This window comes from Maniola hyperantus, chromosome 28 (assembly GCF_902806685.2).
Source record: "Maniola hyperantus chromosome 28, iAphHyp1.2, whole genome shotgun sequence".
NCBI classification, from domain to species: Eukaryota; Metazoa; Arthropoda; class Insecta; order Lepidoptera; family Nymphalidae; genus Maniola; species Maniola hyperantus.
This window is the reverse complement of record NC_048563.1, coordinates 4,976,527-4,996,335: the sequence shown is the minus strand read 5'-3', so window position 1 is coordinate 4,996,335 and position 19,809 is coordinate 4,976,527. Positions and strand designations below refer to the sequence as shown.

At 38.4% G+C, this 19,809-nt stretch overlaps 2 protein-coding genes across 6 annotated transcripts; both read right to left on the bottom strand.

Moving 5' to 3' along the window:
• Positions 1-6,864: 6,864 nt before the first annotated feature.
• Positions 6,865-10,531, bottom strand: LOC117995003 (zinc finger and SCAN domain-containing protein 5B-like). 4 transcript variants are annotated; one of them, XM_069508306.1, is made up of 4 exons: positions 10,432-10,531; positions 9,502-9,631; positions 8,132-8,335; positions 6,865-7,328 (listed from the first exon to the last, which is right to left on the bottom strand). In XM_069508306.1, the coding sequence occupies exons 1-4, from the start codon at positions 10,461-10,463 to the stop codon at positions 7,113-7,115; spliced, it is 582 nt and encodes a 193-aa protein (XP_069364407.1). In that variant the 5' UTR covers positions 10,464-10,531; the 3' UTR covers positions 6,865-7,112. The 4 variants fall into 4 exon arrangements, with proteins under 4 accessions (XP_069364407.1, XP_069364409.1, XP_034838872.2 ...); XM_069508308.1 differs by having other exon boundaries at positions 9,502-9,628; positions 10,432-10,506; XM_034982981.2 differs by lacking the exon at positions 10,432-10,531 and adding an exon at positions 10,319-10,420.
• A 325-nt stretch (positions 10,532-10,856) lies between these two features.
• LOC138404411 (zinc finger and BTB domain-containing protein 41-like) lies at positions 10,857-19,765 on the bottom strand. 2 transcript variants are annotated; one of them, XM_069508205.1, is made up of 9 exons: positions 19,298-19,757; positions 17,709-17,913; positions 16,452-16,550; positions 15,766-15,909; positions 13,836-15,122; positions 13,057-13,187; positions 12,106-12,180; positions 11,185-11,323; positions 10,857-10,984 (listed from the first exon to the last, which is right to left on the bottom strand). In XM_069508205.1, exons 1-9 carry the CDS (start codon positions 19,384-19,386, stop codon positions 10,880-10,882), a joined length of 2,274 nt encoding a protein of 757 aa, XP_069364306.1. In that variant the 5' UTR covers positions 19,387-19,757; the 3' UTR covers positions 10,857-10,879. The 2 variants fall into 2 exon arrangements, with proteins under 2 accessions (XP_069364306.1, XP_069364307.1); XM_069508206.1 differs by lacking the exons at positions 10,857-10,984; positions 13,057-13,187 and having other exon boundaries at positions 19,298-19,765.
• Positions 19,766-19,809: the final 44 nt, after the last annotated feature.

Here is a 19,809-nt window from a genome sequence, read left to right as displayed (position 1 = left end):
TCACCATTAGCATTAGGTAGGTACATCGTAACCTTATAAATGCCACAATTGACAATCAAAAAGTGGCCTTGTACGTACTAGCATAAGGACACTTTTTGATATAACTATTTATGAAACCTAACTTGAATATAAGTAATATGATTTGAATTTAATAGTTTTCAACTAAGTAGGTATAGTTCAACATCTCCACCACTAGAAATACTTACATAGACTGCTAAAATCATAACCCTTCCTGCTAAAATAATAAGGTTTTGCGTAGTCAGGTAATTCCACTAGCGACAAAAAACAATATCTATTTCCCCAGATTTAGGGAAAATTCTACTAATTTGGCAACATTGATACATAATTGTGATATTTTTAGATTTTCGTTCAAGGTCAAAACTTTCCAAAAACTTATAAAGTGTTGTCAGATAATTAGAAATGAAAAAAATAGTAGGATTTGGGAAAAATTATGCGGAAAAAAAAAAGATATTTTTAACGAGCCACTATCAAACAAATATATAAATTCTAATTTATTTTATTAATCATATTGATTATTCATTGTATTCCAAATAATACTTTGGACTGTACCGTACCGTACCTACCTAATTTATACTTACCTAAAAAAAATTGTTCATAGATAAGATGTTAATGTAAGTAGGTACATTAAGTACTTGCAACTTTGAATCCCACTAAGGTATTAGGTACATACTACTTAAATATTATGTACCTAGGTACCTAGGTACTTAGGTACTTCCTTATACGTACTTATGGATCTGCAATTTCTGGACCTTGTTGTAATCTGCTGAATAGCTAAGGCTTTAAAAATAAACAAATACCTACATATTCGGATTTATATACCTACCTAGTAGCTAAGTATGAATATAAAATGCTTACAAATAAGGAAAAAACTTAGGGTGGGCGGGGCTACCGCCGCAGGTAGATGTTGTGAATACAAATCGCCCCAGCCCCTTATAAAAACTCATGTAAAGCGTCGCCCAATGATAGACCATAACCGAATAACATATTCAGTATTCACGAGCCAAGGTAATAATACGCAGGGTGCGCTCAGGCCCGTCTTTAGTTGAGGGTTCAAAGGGTGCAGCGCAACCGGGCGCAGAGTCCTAGGGGGTGCGAGCCAACCACCATAAATTTCGATAGTTTACCTACTAAACTAAGACCACGCGAGCGGAGCCACCGTCACAGCTATCCATACTTCCATACTAATATTATAAATGCGAAAGTGTCTGTCTGTCTGTCTGTCTGCTAGCTTTTCATGGCCCAACAGTTTAACCGATTTTGATGAAACTCGGTACAGAGTTAGCTTAGGACTTACATCTTAGGAAAGTAGGTATACTTATAGGCTACATTTTGTCCCGGAAAATTTAATAGATCCCACCGGATTCTTAAAGGCTCATCCGTGTAATCGATTTATGGTCGAAACAGACATAGGCAACTTTTTTTCCCGGAAAATCAAAAATTCCCCACGAGTTTTTTAAAAACTCAAATCTACGCGGGCATCATCTAGTAAGTTATGTTTATTAAATTTAATAGACGGGTGTTGTTTTACTAAAAACGCTTCATGCCGCTTTCGGCGCGTGTCAAACTTTTCACGATGTGCAAGCTAATTTCACTCTTATTGCTACTTCATTAAGAATCAAAGTTCATTGAACACGTGCGCGGCAAAACTTCCAGTTCAAAGATCGCTGGCGCACTTTGATGTAGCCGCCGGCACTTTGTGTGTTTGAAGCGAGTCTTTTTAGTTTTTTTTCTACCCTGACTGCGGCGAATCCCATAGACTCCATGGAGGGTTATGTATTCGACCTGTATGTATGTATGTATTGTATGTATGTATGTATGTATGTATGTATGTATGTATGTCGGTTCATATGTCCACTTGTAACTACTGAACGGCTCAACCGATTTTGATAAATGATAAGTCATTAGATTCGTCTTGATGGTGCGAGTATTAGTAGGTACGAAGCTAAAATTCATCTTGAATCCACCATTTTGAATTTTTTTCATCTCAATGTCAACTGGATGAGGTTTCGTGTATTTTCTGTTCAAGCAGCCTCCACCTATCTTTAATACCCTGGCTATGCTCCTCACCCATGTTCCGAACCCTCATTCATCATCTCTCTCTATATTATGTTTTCTCCAAATCGAGTCCTTAAAAACATATTTTGAAAAGCTTAAAGCTACATATTTTATGATTTGCCATACATTTTGTATGGAAAAATATATTTCAACATATTGATTTTTTTTCTTTTTATCAAGTAAAAGTAAAGAAAGAAGAAAGAAAGAAATCTAGTTTATTCATCTTATGCCTAAGCTAAGGTAAAAGTAGAACCTAGTACTGTGGTTTTCTGGCAAAAGATGATCAGGACCTACTGTCCTGATCATCTTTTGCCAGAAAACCACTTTTCCATCTTTCATACTTTGTGAGGTAGACACTGACGAAGTTTGCGTGGCCGCCATCATAATTCATAAATCCGCCATTTTGGATTTTTTTATCTTACTGCCCATTGGATGAAATTTATAATTGACGGAGTAATCGCGTAACAAACATACAAAAAAAAAACATACAGTCGAATTGATAACCTCCTCGTTTTTTTGAAGTCGGTTAAAAAGGAAAAGGTGACTGACTGACTGACTGATCTATCAACGCACAGCTCAAACTACTGGACGGATCGGGCTGAGATTTGGCATGCAGATAGCTATTATTACGTAGGCATCCGCTAAAAAAGGATTTTTTAAAAATTCAACCCCTAAGGGGGTGAAATAGGGGTTTGAAATTTGTGTAGTCCACGCGGACGAAGTCGCGAACATAAGCTAGTCATATAAAAAACATACAGTTGAATTGAGAACCTCCTCCTTTTTCAAAGTCAGTTAAAATCAATATTATGACGTATGTTACATCCAAAAGGCAATGGTCTCTGAATTTTTTTTCTTGTGTTTCGAATGGAATGTACAGTAGCCGGCAAGAAACCTTCATCAACTTTTACAATGAGATTTCGGCATTGTAGAGCGTTGTCTCTATCGCTCATACCTATGTGACGTTTTGTCGGTCTCAACGACAGATAACGCTCTAAACCGTTATCTCTTTCTAAAGGTTGATGTACCTACAATATTTTCTGCCAAGTTTGTACACATAAGTAAGTAGGTACGCGATACGCGCATACAACTTTATTACAAGGAACTGACAGTGATAATAGGTACGAGTGGAAAATCTAACTCAAAGAAGTCTAAAGCGCCTTGGGACCCCTACGTCTATCGGTTTTACGAACTTGCCCACTGCCACTTCAGCTTCGCAACCCGTTGAGCTATGTCGGTTACTCTAGTTCTCCTACAGATCTCCTCATTTCTGATTTGATTCGGAAAATTATATTAAGATCGAACAAAAAGGAGTTTTTGGTAGCTTTTATGAGGTCTAAAAAAAGAATCCTGGCAACACCAGTCAGCTATCTCAAAATCTCGAGGATCAACTTCCGGTTTTTATTCTAGAACATTCCGACTTCCGCTCCTAAGTCCTAGCGATTTATGGTCAATTTAAGATCTGTATTAAAGTTTTTTCTATTTTAGTTGGTTGAATGGTATATGATTCAAAAAGTATAAAAACAAACATATTTAATATATACATTACTAAAGCAATAATTCACTTCAATCTAATTATATTTTATTAAAAGATATTGTTTTGAGTAAATAGATTTTCGGAAGAGCTTCCTATGTGTGGTCGATAAAGCTCTCTAATTAAAGTATTTTCCACTTTACTTAATTTAAATGTACTATTTAAAAAGTTGAAAAAGAATTGTTTAATTTATGATGTAAAAGTATTTCATTACCTACCTGATTTATTATGAAAACTTAATGATTTTTATATTAGTTGCTCAAAATTTTTTGTTGAATGATTTTGATTGGACGACATAATTTTAAGGTTGATTCAAGGTTTAAATCATAGAGCAAGGCGGAAAGACGACGAACACAGACTAATTACTGAGTTTACCTCTGTCGGTAATTTAATGAGACTTTGTAACTTTTTTTTCTGGTCGGTGCTTTGTTACAACAAGAGCGCCGGCTCTACACGTTGGCCCCAACATTATTCGCCCAACGTGTGAGGAAATAAGCATTGGCCCCAATAATCCCGCCAACGCGCAACGTTGGGAGTTGGCCGTTCGGACTTCGGTGTCGCTTTTTAGGGTTCCGTTCCCCCAAAAGGAAAACAGAACCCTTATAGGATCAATTTGTTGTCTGTCTGTCTGTCCGTCTGTCTGTCAAGAAACCTACAGGGTACTTCCCGTTGACCTAGAATCATGAAATTTTGCAGGTAGGTAGGTCGTATACCTAGCTGACATTTGGGGAAATATCTGAAAACCGTGAATTTAGGGTTAGATCGCACAAAAAAAAATTGTGGTCATGAACTAATAATTAGTATTTTCAACTTTGGAAGTGAGTGACTATATCAAGTGGGGTATCATATGAAAGGTACCTGTACATTCTAAAACAGATTTTTATTTATTTTTATGCATCATAGTTTTTGAATTATCGTGCAAAATGTCGAAAAAGTACGGAACCCTCATTGCGCGAGCCTGACTCACACTTGGCCTGGTTTTTCCACTAATCTAATCATAACCGACCAGATGCTTGCGTCCACTGCCGGACATAGGCCTTCCCAAGAGCGCGCCAGTCGCCACCACACACGATTCTCTGCCTTCCTCATTCACTTACTTCCCGCTACCTTAAGAAATGTTTAAGAAGATTTAAGAATCTTCTTAAACACTTCCATCAAAATAAATTAAAAAGGATGACATATTTTTTTTACCTATTTAACATCTTCGACCGGCTCGATTCCGAGCTTCGTGAAGTATTTAAGCATTGTTTAATTTAATTTTATATTATAATTAAGATTAAGATATTTTGGTAAATTAGCTTTTTGTTTCGTACAATCTCATAAAATTAACCAAAATATAATGTTTTTAGCTATGCTAAAAAAAATTGACAAGCGAAACTCTACGTAGTTTGGTAATTTTGTCATAGATGGCGCTGAAAAATAAATCATGAACAAATTGTATCAGAAATCTCACTTTATCACCGAGAAAAATCTTTATCTTACTAGCTGATGCCCTCGACTTGGTCCGCGTGGATTTAGATTTTAAGAATCCCGTGGGACCTCGGTGATATGTCCTACCCCGGGATGTAATGCAAGCTCTATCTGTACCAAATTTCGTCAAAATCAGTGGAACGGATGAGCCGTGAAAGGCTAGCAGACAGACAGACACTTTCGCATTTATAATTTTAGTGCGGATGACAGTCAACAGTTGCATTAGGTATATTTATTGCCTACTTATTTTGAATTCTGAACTGATAAAGGAAACAACAGTTTTATCTGCATTCAAAATTTCAGCCCGATCCGTCCAGTAGTTTGAGTTTGAGTCAGTCAGTCACCTTTTCCTTTTATATATTTAGATTAATACAGTTTTTTTGTGATGTAACCACAAATTCAGGGTTTTCGAATGTATTCCTTTACGTGTGCTATAAGACCTACCCACCTTTCATGATTCTAGGTCAACGGGAAGTAGGGACCTACCCTATACTTAGGTTTTGTTGACAGACACGACGGACGCCTTTTGCCTTTTGAAGTACGGAACCCTAAAAATTGAATAGGCAGGCACTCTATCCACGGATATAAGTTCTATCTGTTACGTAATCCCATACAAATGTCAGAGACAAACATCTCAATGGGCGTTAACCATTTTGAGGCACCAAACCAACCAATCACAAACGAAACTATGTTTTTAAATTAAGTTTCGAATGTTTTTTGAAAACATTTTCGATTTGAATTTCGAATGCTCCTTCGAAAACATTTTCGAATTGAATTTCGAATGCTCTTTTGAAAACATTTTCGAATTGAATTTCGAATGTTTATTGAAAACATGTTTGTGATTGGTTGGTAAAACAAAATGGTTAGCACAGACTGAGATTTTTAGGATTTTTGTCTCCGTCATTTGTACGGGGTTACGTAACAGAGGGAGTGATGTACTAGGTTTCTTTCCTTGGATAGAGTACAGTACGCAGCCGAAAGTAATCTACATCGGCTTTTAGAATGACATTTCGGCTTTGTAGAGCGTTGTCTCTGTCACTCATACCTATATGACATATTGTCAGCCTCAACGACAGGGACAGTGCTCTAAAAATTTGCTACCTCCTTCTAAAGGTCGATGTTCATTACTTTCGGCCTCATACTGTTAGTTTTTTCGTCCTGTAAAGCTGTTAAAATGAGATCGATTGCGGTAGATTTTTTTTTAAAGAATATTAGCCATGGCGACTATAATATATATCCCTTTCCACTCCAACTAAGCGTCAAGCTTGTGCTAGGAGTAGGTACGACAATAGTGCAACGGGTGGGGTTTGAACCGTCGACCTTTCGGTTTTCAGTCCATTCCTTTACCCGTTGATCTATTGAGGCTCTATGACACATATAAGTCCCGCAAATTGCTATTGCGCTGGCACCATGTCTCATTAACATCGAAATGACGTCAGCCGAAATAAAAATATACCATCAGCTCGAAACTTGAGTCTAGTGCTGACGTCACTAAAATGGCGGCCACGCGTATTAGCAATTTGCAGGATTTATACCGATGTATGTGGTGGATATGCAATAAAAGTACATTATTATTTTCATTCATTTAATAAAAATAAAAAATTTTTTTTTTTAAAAATTCAAATAAACTTTTACAAGTACTTTCGAATGGTGATGAACGACTTTTATTATTTAGTAGCTTATGCCAGCGACTTCGTCATAATTGCTATCAACATACCAAATTTCGGCCCGATCCGTCCAGTAGTTTGAGCTGTGCGTTGATAGATCAGTCAGTCAGTCACTTTTTCCTTTTATATATTTAGGAGAGGACTGACCGACTGACTGATCTATCAACGCACATCTCAAACTACTGGACGGATCGGGCTGAAATTTGGTATGCAGATAGTTATTATTACGTAGGCATTCGCTAGAAAATGATTTTTGAAAATTCAACCCCTAAGGGGGTGAAACAGGGGTTTGAAATTCGTGTAGTCCACGCGGACGAAGTCGCGAGCATAAGATAGTTTGATATATTTAGAATAGATTAAGTCTAAGACTATTTAGAGGCACTAGTTTCAGCTGTGTTCGAGTCTCGAGACTCACTACTGTCGGCACTGTGTCTTCGTGTGTTGGGTTTCCTGTCGCGGCGGTTGCGCTTGGGCCGCGGCACGCTGAGATGCACGTGCGACACATGCTGGTCGCGGCTGGCGAGGGTCGTTAGCGTTTTGTCGCAAATGTCGCACTTGTAGAGTGGACGCGTGTCTTGATGCGACTGTAAAAGAAATGACAACTACATACTACTTTTTAGGGTTCCGTACCTCAAAAGGAAAAACGGAACCCTTATAGGATCACTTTGTTGTCAGTCTGTCTGTCAAGAAACCTACAGGCTACAGGGTACTTCCCGTTGACATAGAATCATGAAATTTGGCAGGTAGGTAGGTCTTATAGCTGACATGAGGGGGAAAATCTGAAAACCGTGAATTTGTGGTTACATCACAAGAAAAAAATTAAAATGTGTTCATGAACAAATATTGCTATTTTCTACTTTCAAAGTAAGATTACTATACCAAGTGGGGTATCATGTGAAAGGGCTTTGCCGGTACATTATAAAACAGATTATTATTTATTTTAGCCATAATAGTTTTTGGTTTATCGTGCAAAATGTCGATTAAATACGATTGTAGTACGGAACCCTCAGTACGCGAGCCTGACTCGCACTTTGCCGATTTTTTAAGTTATGCTATATCATCATCATGATCAACCCATCGCCGGCTCACTACAGAGCACGGGTTTCCACTCAGAGAGAACAGTTTTGACCATAGTCTACCATGCTGGCCATGTGCGGATTGGTAGACTTCACAGTTCACACACCTTTGAGAACATTATGGAGAACTCTCAGGCATGCAGGTTTCCTCACGATATTTTCCTTCACCGTTAAAGCAAGTGATATTTAATTACTTAAAACGCACATATTATAGTCAATCAGATATATAAGTCAGTCAGTCAGTCAGGACTTTGAATTTTATACATATAGATTATGGAAGTATGGAATTAAATCTTAGAACGACCACTCACCAGCATGTGTCGGCGTCGGTTGGAAGCGTACTTGAACTCCTTGTGGCACACCTCGCACGAGAATCGAAGTGGGTTTTCGCCGTGACAGTTCAACATATGGGAATTGCGGAAAGTTTTTGTCGCGAACCGCTTGGGACATATGTCGCACTTGTACATCTTCTCGCCCGTGTGTACATGCATGTGAACTTGGAGTTGCGCGACCGCCTGTTCACACGTAAATATATTAACACACGACGTCGCGACTATTAGGCCTCGTTTACGGAGACGCGGGGCGTCGCGCGTTGCGACGGGCGGCGCGGCCCGGCCCGCAATTTAAACATATGGCGTTGTATGAGTGCGTTTACGGAGAAGCAATTTTATACGCGTTTGTTTGAGATGGAGCATTTTTTGCGGCCGAGCCTGCGGATGGCATCGACGCGTCCCACGCGGCGTTCTCGATGAAGCGATGCCCGCAGCGGAACCGTCTGCCAGTCTTTATTTGGAAATCGCATAACGCAGACGCGCCCGCCGCGTGCGGGTAGGAATGCAGCGGCAGGCACCGAAAATCTTCCCGCCTCGCATCTCTATGAACAACATCGTATATTGACATATGTTTGTGATAACGCGTGCGATGCTAAGTGCCGCTTCACGTGCCGCCCCACCGTAAAAAAACGTACAACGCGCCGCGAGACGCCACGCCACACGCGACGCGCCCCGCGTCTCCGTAAACGAGGCCTTAATCAATACGTCACGCGACGTCGCGTGACGGACCTGTAACATTCCGTGGATACGTTAGTGGGTTATTAAATACAGTATTAGCTGATGCCCACGACTTCATCCACGTGGATTTAGGTTTTACAAATCCCGTGGGAACTCTTTGATTTTCCGGGATAAAAAGTAGCCTATGCCGCTCTCCAGGTCTTTAACTATACCCATGCAAAAAATCACGTCGATACGTTTCTCCGCTGCGACGTGATTGAAGGACAAACCAACAAACATACACACATTCGCATTTATAGTAAAAAAAACCAGACAATTTCCGCGAATACGCCCGCGTGGAATTAGGTTTTTAAAAATCCCGTGGGAAATGTTTGATTTTCTGGGATAAAAAGTAGCCTATGGCCATCCCCGTGATACAAGCCAAATTTCGTTAAAATTGGTTGAACGGATAGGCTGTGAAAAGCTAGCAGACAGACAGACACACAAGAAGAACATCACGTCATAGCATCTTGCTATAAACTCACAAGGCGCCTGTCTTACTTAGTAGAGAGAGGTTGGCCAGGTAATGGAACTCAACATGACCGCGCGCGCCTCTTCGTAACCTCGCGCCCCTAGGAACGTGCTCAGATTGCCTCTGACAGTATGGATGGGTAGTGATACCAGATTCTCACATGGAATTTCTTGCCGCACAGCTCGCACAGGGCGGCGGAGTGCGTCATGCGGCGCTTGTAGCGGGCCGATTCGTACAGCGAATAGATCGAGTCCCGCAACTGAGGCTCCTGGTTGGGCTTGAGCTCACTGCTGAAAATAAGGAACAAAAGTTATTTACTTTGATGCATAGAAATTTCCTGTAGACGGTGGTGCGCTTTTTACAAGTAACCCTGTGTGGCGGTTGCCACAATTGCAACTAGATGGCGCTATTCAATCGATAACATGTCATGGCGTAGTTCCGAACAATTGTACCGCCGACAGTCCTCGCACTAACGGAGTTTTCTGCAATCTGTAGGGCGATTGTCTAAAACCGGCATCAATCATTATTACAATCTCTATTGTTCTGATTGGCTGAATTTGTGCGATTCTTGTTGCAACAAAGCATTGTAGCCAATAGTGAGTGAACGTTAACCAATCAGAGATGATTGCGATCGTGACATTGTAGCTGTCATTCTCCTGCTATCGCGCAGCTGGACTATATAAAGAAGTTTCAAGATACAACCGTCGGCCCAGCTGGCGCTACCGAGCACAACCAAGCGCTCGGTAGGAGATCTCCCTTTGGTACGGTCCACCTGTATATAAATTTTAACTTCCTATAGATATAGTTCGTGAGATACAGTTTTTTACACGGAACTCATCTCACCGACGGAGAACTACAACCGGCTACGGGAATTTGCGCACCATTGGCACAAGAGGCGAAGCAGCTCGGAGCGTACAGGTACCGAAGCGGATGTTGCACTCCTCGCACGACGGACCAGACAAGTTCTGTAAACTCACCCACTAACAGCGTGTTTGGGCGACACCTCCATATGCTGCTGGTACGCAGTCTCAGATGCGAAGCGGATGTTGCACTCCTCGCACGACGGACCAGACAAGTTCTGTAAACTCACCCACTAACAGCGTGTTTGGGCGACACCTCCATATGCTGCTGGTACGCAGTCTCAGACGCGAAGCGGATGTTGCACTCCTCGCACGACGGACCAGACAAGTTCTGTAAACTCACCCACTAACAGCGTGTTTGGGCGACACCTCCATATGCTGCTGGTACGCAGTCTCAGACGCGAAGCGGATGTTGCACTCCTCGCACGACGGACCAGACAAGTTCTGTAAACTCACCCACTAACAGCGTGTTTGGGCGACACCTCCATATGCTGCTGGTACGCAGTCTCAGACGCGAAGCGGATGTTGCACTCCTCGCACGACGGACCAGACAAGTTCTGTAAACTCACCCACTAACAGCGTGTTTGGGCGACACCTCCATATGCTGCTGGTACGCAGTCTCAGACGCGAAGCGGATGTTGCACTCCTCGCACGACGGACCAGACAAGTTCTGTAAACTCACCCACTAACAGCGTGTTTGGGCGACACCTCCATATGCTGCTGGTACGCAGTCTCAGACGCGAAGCGGATGTTGCACTCCTCGCACGATGGACCAGACAAGTTCTGTAAATACATTCCTACACTCATTTAATCAAGTAATACAACCGCCGAGTTTCTTGCTGGTTCTTCTCGTTAGAAAAGGCATTCCGAACCAGAGGTAGAATATATTTGCAGGTTCAAAATTACTTGTGAAAAATTTGAATGAAATTCTATTCTATTCTATAAGCACGGACGCGCTACGTTGCGTTAGTCTGTATACTAACGTGTATATCTTCGAAACGATGTCTCAAACTGATGTGGAATCTGACGCCCTTGGTACTGACGAAGCTGAACCCGCACAACGGACACACGCAGTCTGAAGGGTGCTTGAGCCGCACGTGCGTGAGGTATGACGAGCGTTTACTGCAAGAATAGCGTTTTTCATACATTTGCTCATGAATTCTCCAATTACACCATGTCAAAACTTTAATACGGTATTTTCCACCAAGCGAGAAAAAACTAAAAATGTATAAATAAAATAATATCAGCAGTGCACAATCGAAAAATGTTAATTTCAGTTTATAAAATTATATAATGAGTTTTATAAAAAGATTTCACTTTTTATCTGTTCTACAAATATTCGAAACACACAGACGAATCCCGAATATAACGTCACATGGATTGTAGTTGTAATGCATTTCACATTACATTGCCATTGTCTACCAATCCGTGTGACGTCATGACAGTTCATGAATCGGGGAAAATCGAAATACAAAATTGAAATGCATTTTTATTGCTCTTATCGATCGAATAAAATTGTTATGAATTTTTGATAGTTTATTATTACCTCAGGATCAAAAAAAGACACTTCAAAAAATACTTTATGGCATTATAAGTGCGAATCGGACTATACCTAACTCTTTAATGTAGAACAATGTAAGTTAATGACGGACTGCGCCATCTATGTGATTAAGTAAATTATTATTTTTGTGAAAAATTTTTTTTTGTGATGTAACCGCAAATTCACGGTTTTCAAATTTTTTCCTTTACTTGTGCTAGAAGACCTACCTATCTGCCAAATTTCATGATTTGAGGTCAACGGGGTAGGTTATCTTGACAGATACGATGGACGGACAGACAGACAAAGTGAAAGGGTAAAATACCCTATAAGATGTGTTCATGCCAAAAGGAAAAAGCAACTATACCTGAATAACATCCCGCAGTGTGAGCATTGGAATGATTTGCCGCTGTGCCAGTTCGCGTGGCATTGCGCCACATACCTGCAACAGCCATTTCAATTTGACGTGTTTATTGCAACAAGGAGCCAAAACACATGGCATTAGTTTTTTATATTCAAGCTGATAGTTTCATATTTTTTGGTCTAATTTTATAACTAAGTTAATTATCAATCAGCGGATTATAGCAAATTAGGCTTTTGGTTTGTATATCATGGATTTCCGCAAAGTGACGTCTGCTTCTATACAACAGTTATCGATTTATTTATCTCTTCACTACCTGTTGTTGATAATAATTTATAGCGTATCGTTATCACTTGAGGATAATGTAGCTCGTATCTATCATTGAAAGAATTTTTAGAATCGGATTATTAGTTCCGGAGGTTACCCCCTACACTCAAACTTTACCTCTTTACAGTATTATTAAACGTTCACGCAACCGCATCCCACTAACAGTCCAAAATGGCTCACGTTTTAAAATTCAAACTATTACAATCAAAATCTACTTCTACTACTCAAGGTCATTAATGTAAATGAGGAACAGAAAAGGTCCTGAAATGGAACCTTGTGGAACCCCAATTTTCACAGCTGATCCGGATCTACCTTTTCTAATTTAAATAAGAACCCATCAACTCGGATGCTACAACCTTATTACGTAACGGTGCAATTTCTTGACCAATGTTTCATGATCAACAGTCTACACAGTCAAAAGGCTTGGATAAATCAAACGCGAGAAAACGCCAAGCGCATCACTACACGAGTCGTGGTGTGAAGAGTGAACCCCGCATATTGCACACTCAAATTTCAAGATTTTTAAATCATTTATTGTTTCGATAACGTTAGAGCCTCTATTAGGTTGAACCTCTGATGCCAATGATAAGTTGTAAACTCGTGCTGTAGGCATCAGACACCTTTACTTACCTGGTATTGACGGTAAACTTGCACAATTTGCAGCTGTACCTCTCGCTATGGGTCGATATTATATGTAAATGGAGTCGATTACGAGTGTTGTAGTGGATCCCGCATATTGCACACTCAAATTTACCATATTTCTAAAAAAAAACTTGTTCCATATAAATAAATTATGGGATCATATAGAATTAGGGACCATCGCAAACACATTGACATACATACTCCAATAAAATAAAATAAAAAATTATACACCAGAATATTAAATATTTCCCTAACAATAAGTAAAATACTAATTACTAGTTCATGACCACAATATAATTTTTTTTGTGTGATGTAACCACAAATTCACGGTTTTCAGATTTTTCCCCTAAAGCAGCTATAAGATCTAACTACCTGCCAAATTTCATGATTCTAGGTGTTGACCTAGTAGGAAGTACCCTAGTACTACATAATAGTACAAGTTCCTGACGAATGTTTCATGATCAACACATTTAAAAGGCTTGGATAAATCACAGAAAACGCTAAGCGCATCAAAACACGACTCGTGATGTAGTCTCAAATTGACCAAAATTCAAGCTCTGAGATGGGTGAGTGTTCTGAATTGTATCTGCAAACCTTTAAGTAATTACTACCAGAATTACTTCAATTCGTTACTTTGTTGCAGCGAGATTGAAGGACAAACCAACACACTTTGGTATATATAATATAGGTAGAGATGCTTTTTGAGCATCATTGTAGGTCTTGTTCTACCAATAAGTCCCTGCGACAGCTAGTTAAGTATAACTTACATCAGTATGTTTATCCATATGTCGATTGTAAGTAGAGAGTTGCCAGCTTCCTTTAAAGCAAATTTCACATTTGTATGCAGACCTTTTATAGTGCACAGAGTTTTTCCTTTTTTGTATATCAGCTATCTGTTCTTCATAAGTTAACCAAGTCCTTGTGAACGATTTTAAGTCCTTTTCTTTACAATCTCGCGTTTTGGGTCTTGGAACATATGTTGGAGGTTTTTTATCTCTTTTACGACGCAAACGACGTTTTCGTGGTGCGCGAACCCGAGGAAGTCTTTTCTTATTCGACTTTCCACAGTTTTTAACATTGGATCCATTTTTATATTCACAACTATCATCATTTATCTCTTCTAACATAATTTTATCTCCATTATGATTATTGGTTCCATATACCCTATTGAGATTTTGATTTGTGTTATTTTTTCTAGATATAAAATCTTTGTGTTGAATAATGGGTCTTGTGTCTTTAACAAATATGACATTATCTAGACTAACTCTATTCTCTGAGTTATTGTCAATTTTCAATTTTTTTGATAATTTATCATAGCTATAGTTTCCATTTAACAGTTCATCAGTACCATGATCTAAATCATCATGTGTGATAGGTTTAGTGTATTTTACAAATATGAGATTGTTTAGGCTAACTCTATTTTCGAAATTATTACAAACTTTTATTTTGTTAGTTAATCTATCACTGCTGTGGCTGTCATTTGCATGTTCGTCATTATCATAATCTTCATCTATGTCAATATCATCGTTAATATCATCAATATCATCACCCATATCATGTTTAATACCATCATCGATATCACTATCTAGACATTTCATTTCATCATCACCGTCACTAATTATAAATACATCGGCCTTATCATTTTCAACTTTACAATTATTGCTTGTTACAGGATTAATGATCACATCATACTTATATTTTTTGTCATTATTTCTAGCTTGACTTGAATTTTTTGTAATGATATTTTTGTTATCACTATTATTTAACTTGTGATCTTTATTAATATTACTATTAATTGCTTGAATTTCATTATGAATATTATCTAATTCCTTTACTTCACAATCTGTTTCACTACAGTTAGACATAGTTTCATCTTTACTTTTTAGGTTTTCAATATTTACTTCTGGGTAATATACTATGTTTTCTATTTCTGTATTATTGTCTTCTTCGATCACATAGAGGTCACAGTGGTCAGGTTCGTAAGCGAGTTTACCTAAATTAGATATGAGAAGGTTTTCCAATCTGTCAACTGAATTTAAACTTTGCGATGTTATCTGAAAAAATTAAAACAAAAATGATCTCATGTTTGTACATTTTACAGAAAAAATAGAGAAAAATACATTGTAGGTTTCACTAATAATAAACTCGTTTAATTGTAGCAAAAGATTTTAATCACAAAAAAATTAAAATAAAATATTTGAGAAGGATTTCGTTTCAAAATATAATAAATAATAGTAGCACTCATCCAATCCGAGTCCGTGAAAATACGTTCCTTTTTTGTACTAGCTGATGTCCACGACTTCGTACGCATGGATTTAGGTTTTTGAAACCCCGTGGGAACTCTTTTATTTTCCCCGATAAAAAGTAGCCTATGTCCTTCCCCGGAATGTAAGCTAACTCAATACCAAATTTCATAAAAATCGGTTACAATGTTGGGCCGTGAAAAGCTAGCAGACACAGACACACTTTCGCATATATAATATTAGTATGGAAAGTATGGATGGGAGCTTATGACATATTATGTCGTAGATAATCGCTGGTATTCTCACGGATGACGGATAGTACTCGGATGACGGAAGTGCAGTGCACAAGCGCCGTAAGGGTTTGAATTCAAATGAAACTGCCAATTTCTAATAGTTGTCCACTAAATATTTAAAAATATCAAAGTTAAATATCTGTGGTGAGGCAAATACTCACAATTTTATCCTTTTGCAGCAACTGTATCAATATAGAGTGTGCTCTCAACGTCTTATCTTTGAATGTCACACAGTTGGTCAACCTTTGAGCACACTCTAGACACAACTTTGGCTCAGTGTTGATATGATCACGAATAACGCTTACCTGAAGCAAGAATACAGTTATACTTATAAATCACTTTAAATTCACAATGTGCGTGATTTCCTAAAAAATCTATAGAGCACCATAATTTTTTTTTCATTTTCTATGGAAATTTTGTCCGACACAGGCATACCAGCCCCATTGTAGCCTAAATTGCAATCTAAATTTTAACTTAATTGATTGCAAAGATACAATGAAGAGATATTACTGCTTATGCAGAAATATTTCCCTGCTTGCTTGTATCGACCGACCCGGGTATCTTTAAAACAAGAGTGAATAGGCATCTTCTAGGTAAACATGTCTCATAGGCCACATCATCACTTTCCATCCCGTGGGAACTCTTTAATTTTCTGGGATAAAAAGTAGCATATGTGCTTGCCCGGGATATAAGCTAACTCTGTGCCAAATTTCACCAAAATCGGTTGAACAGCTGGGCCGTGAAAAGCTAGCAGACAGACAGTTAGACACACTTTCGCATTTATACTATTAGTGTGGATTATGAATTTGATTACTTTATTATCATGTTTAACACATCAACAACTTACATCATGTCCTGTTATGTTAGAGTAAGCTCGCGCTAAATTACTGTTCTGGTTCAACAGAAACAGTTTGCTGGCACTGGTGTCTAGGCATATCAGGCAGAACTGCAAAACAAGATAAAGTTATGAAAACCGGCCAAGTGCGAGTCAGACTCGCGCACTGAGGGTTCTGTACTACAGTCGTATTTTTTCGACATTCTAAACGACAAATCAATAACTATTATGCATTAAAATAAATAAAAATCTGTTTAAGAATGTACAGGCCCTTTCATATAATATCCCATTTAGTATAGTAATCTTATTTTAAAGTTGAAAATACTATTTGTTCTCATGAACACTTTTGAAAACTGACCCTGTAGGTTTCTTGACAGACACGACAGACAGGGAACGAAGTGATCCTATAAAGGTTTTTTTTCTCTTTTTGAGGTACGGAACCCTAAAAATTAATAGATGATGCCCACAACTTCGTCCGCGAGGATTTAGTTTTTAAAAATCCTGTGGGAACTCTTAGATTTTCCGGCATAAAAAGTAGCCTATGTCCTTCCCCGGGATGCAAGCTATCTCTGTACCAAATTTCGTCAAAATCGGTTAAACGGTTGAGCTGTGAAAAGCTAGCTAGACAGACAGAGACACTTTCGCATTTATAATATTAGTATGGATTTTTTTAAGGATGGTTTGATTTTTTCAAATGACTTTGGAAATGCTTAGCTCCTCGTCCTTCCGATATTACTCAGCTGTAAATTGCTTCATTGTAGAGCCTCAATAGCTCAACGGTTAAGGCGCGGACTGTAATCCGAAAGGTAGGCAGTTCAAACCCCACCCGTTGCACTATTGTCGTACCTACCCCTCGTCTAAAATGGCGACGGGTTAGACTTTAAAAATTTAATTTTAACTTCACAATAATAAAAATAATCTATAATATAAAAATGAATCACTAAATGTGTTGGTCATCGCAAATCTCGAGAACAGCTGAACCGATTTCGCTCATTCTTTCTTTATAATATTCCTTGAAGTACGAGGATGGTTCTTACAGATCAGCTAGTAAAATATAAAAATTCAAAATTACGTAAAATATAATCCTAACATTGATATGAAAGGATAGCGCGGACAACTTCGACTGGCCTCCTTTCCTATTGTTTCAATGCGGTTCAAATTGCAGCGTAAGCATGTCCATTGTCTTCAGAACTGCTGGCTCTGTGGGTGGTCGGCGTTACGACACGGTAACTACGGTAATGTACTATTTTGCTGCAAAAAATTACTTACCTCAATAGTGGACGTTTCACAGTTTGGTTCTTTGAATACTGACGGGACAGAGTTCTTCCTGAGCCTCACAATGATACTCGGAGCGTTACTGAAATCATTTTTCTCGAAATGTCGCGAGCAAACCACAGCCCCTTGTGGCAAGAAGCATTCCTGTATACCAATCGCTAACAGCCAGGCCTTCCTGAGCCACAGTATAGTAGGAAACCTGTAATATGTAATCCATATTTTAAAAAAAACAAAATCATCAAAATCAAATATTTTATTCAAAGTAAGTACACACGGAGTACACTTTTTGAATGTCATTACAAAAGTAAAATCACAAAAAAAAAAAGTATAAATCAGTTTACAATAATAAAATAATAAAACAGTGGAAACTCGATTAACCGGACTAATTGTTGTCGTTAGGGATTCGGATAATCGAAAATCCGGATAATCGAATGTATGAAGAAAAGCGGGTTTTGTGCTAATTATGTAGTTCACTATAATAGTATTTTCAATTTTCAAAGTAAACTAACTATACCAAGTGGAATATCATAGGAAAGGGATTTGCCTGTACATTCTAAAACAGATTTTGATTTATTTTTATGCATAATAGTTTTGGATTTATCGTACAAAATGGTGGAAAAAATACCTGTGTATGGGACCCTCGGTGCGCGAGTCTACCTCGCACTCTGCCGATCAATTTTCGGTTGGTAGTCCGGATAATCGTGAAACCGTATAACCGAGGGCCGGATAATCGAGTTTCTACTGTATTATAAATGCCAAAATGCCATGTCTACTAACTTTTCATGGCCCATCCATCGAACCAATTTTGACAATATTTGGTACAGAGATAGCTTGCATCCCAGGGATGGACATGAACGACTGTTTAACAAAGAAAATTAAAGAGTTCCCGCGAAATCTTAAAATCCTCTCTGTTTAATCAATCTTTATGAAATTTGGTACAGAGAATGAGATGAAATTTGGTCCATCCCGGAATGGACATAGGCTATTTTGCATCCTGGGAAATTAAAGTTTCACCTACCATTTCTCACACTATTGAGAATATTATAGAGAACTTGTAAGTACGCAGATTTCCTCATGATATCATCAAACAATTTTAATAAAAAAGAAATAAAATAGCCTTTTATTTCTGAACTTAACCTAACAAATACAGTAACCTTAAATATAGATAATTAGTACAATAAAACTAAGTAGCTATATTTATAGGTAGAATATAAACTTTGGAATTTTTGTTTCTAAATAATGTCTCTTAATTCAGTGTGCCTAGTGGCATAGGCCTCCTCCAACTTTCGCCATTAGACTCTGTCTGCTGCAACCCTTGTCCAGAAGGGACCCCATGTCCCAATTTTAATACTTATATTCAAAACAAATGTAACACTACAGTTTAAGGAAAGATACAGTACTCTGACCTCTTTGATCTTGTGGTGAAATACGACCACAACGAATCTACCATGATTCTGCCATATTACTGGAACCGTCCTGGGTTGCACCCTTTACGCGCGGTTGCTGTAGCTCTAGGCTTCGTCGAACCTCTGGTAGGTAATAGCATACTATCCTTACTCTGTAGAGTCCGTGGTAATACTTACTCATGAAAAGTAACCTGCTCTCTATTATTGACGACAGTAGGCGGGTAATTATCGCCTGTGATCCCACAGGAAGGCACGCAACACTTCATTTTATTTCAAGTTTTAATCAAATTCGATTTTCAGGATATTTGAGGTTATGTGTAATATTAAATCATCGTGACCACAAATCAATAGCTTGTGTGTAAGATAATGGTAAGATACTTTTACAAAATCACTAATCACTGGAAATCACAAGAAGAGAAAGTCTATCCAGTGATCCAAAACAAACATAACAATGAACAAAGACAATTTGATTTATATCTACGGATTACTGGTCTGTGAGTACTTAATTTTGAGAAGCATATATATATATATATAAATATATATAGTCTATGGAACGACCGCCCGAACACATCGGACTTGTTGGTCAGAAGTTGGAACGTCTATTTGTATAAAGTTAAGATGGAATTATTGAATTTAGATTCACCATTAGAATGATTGTTTTGTACTTTTGTAAATATTATTTTGAAAAA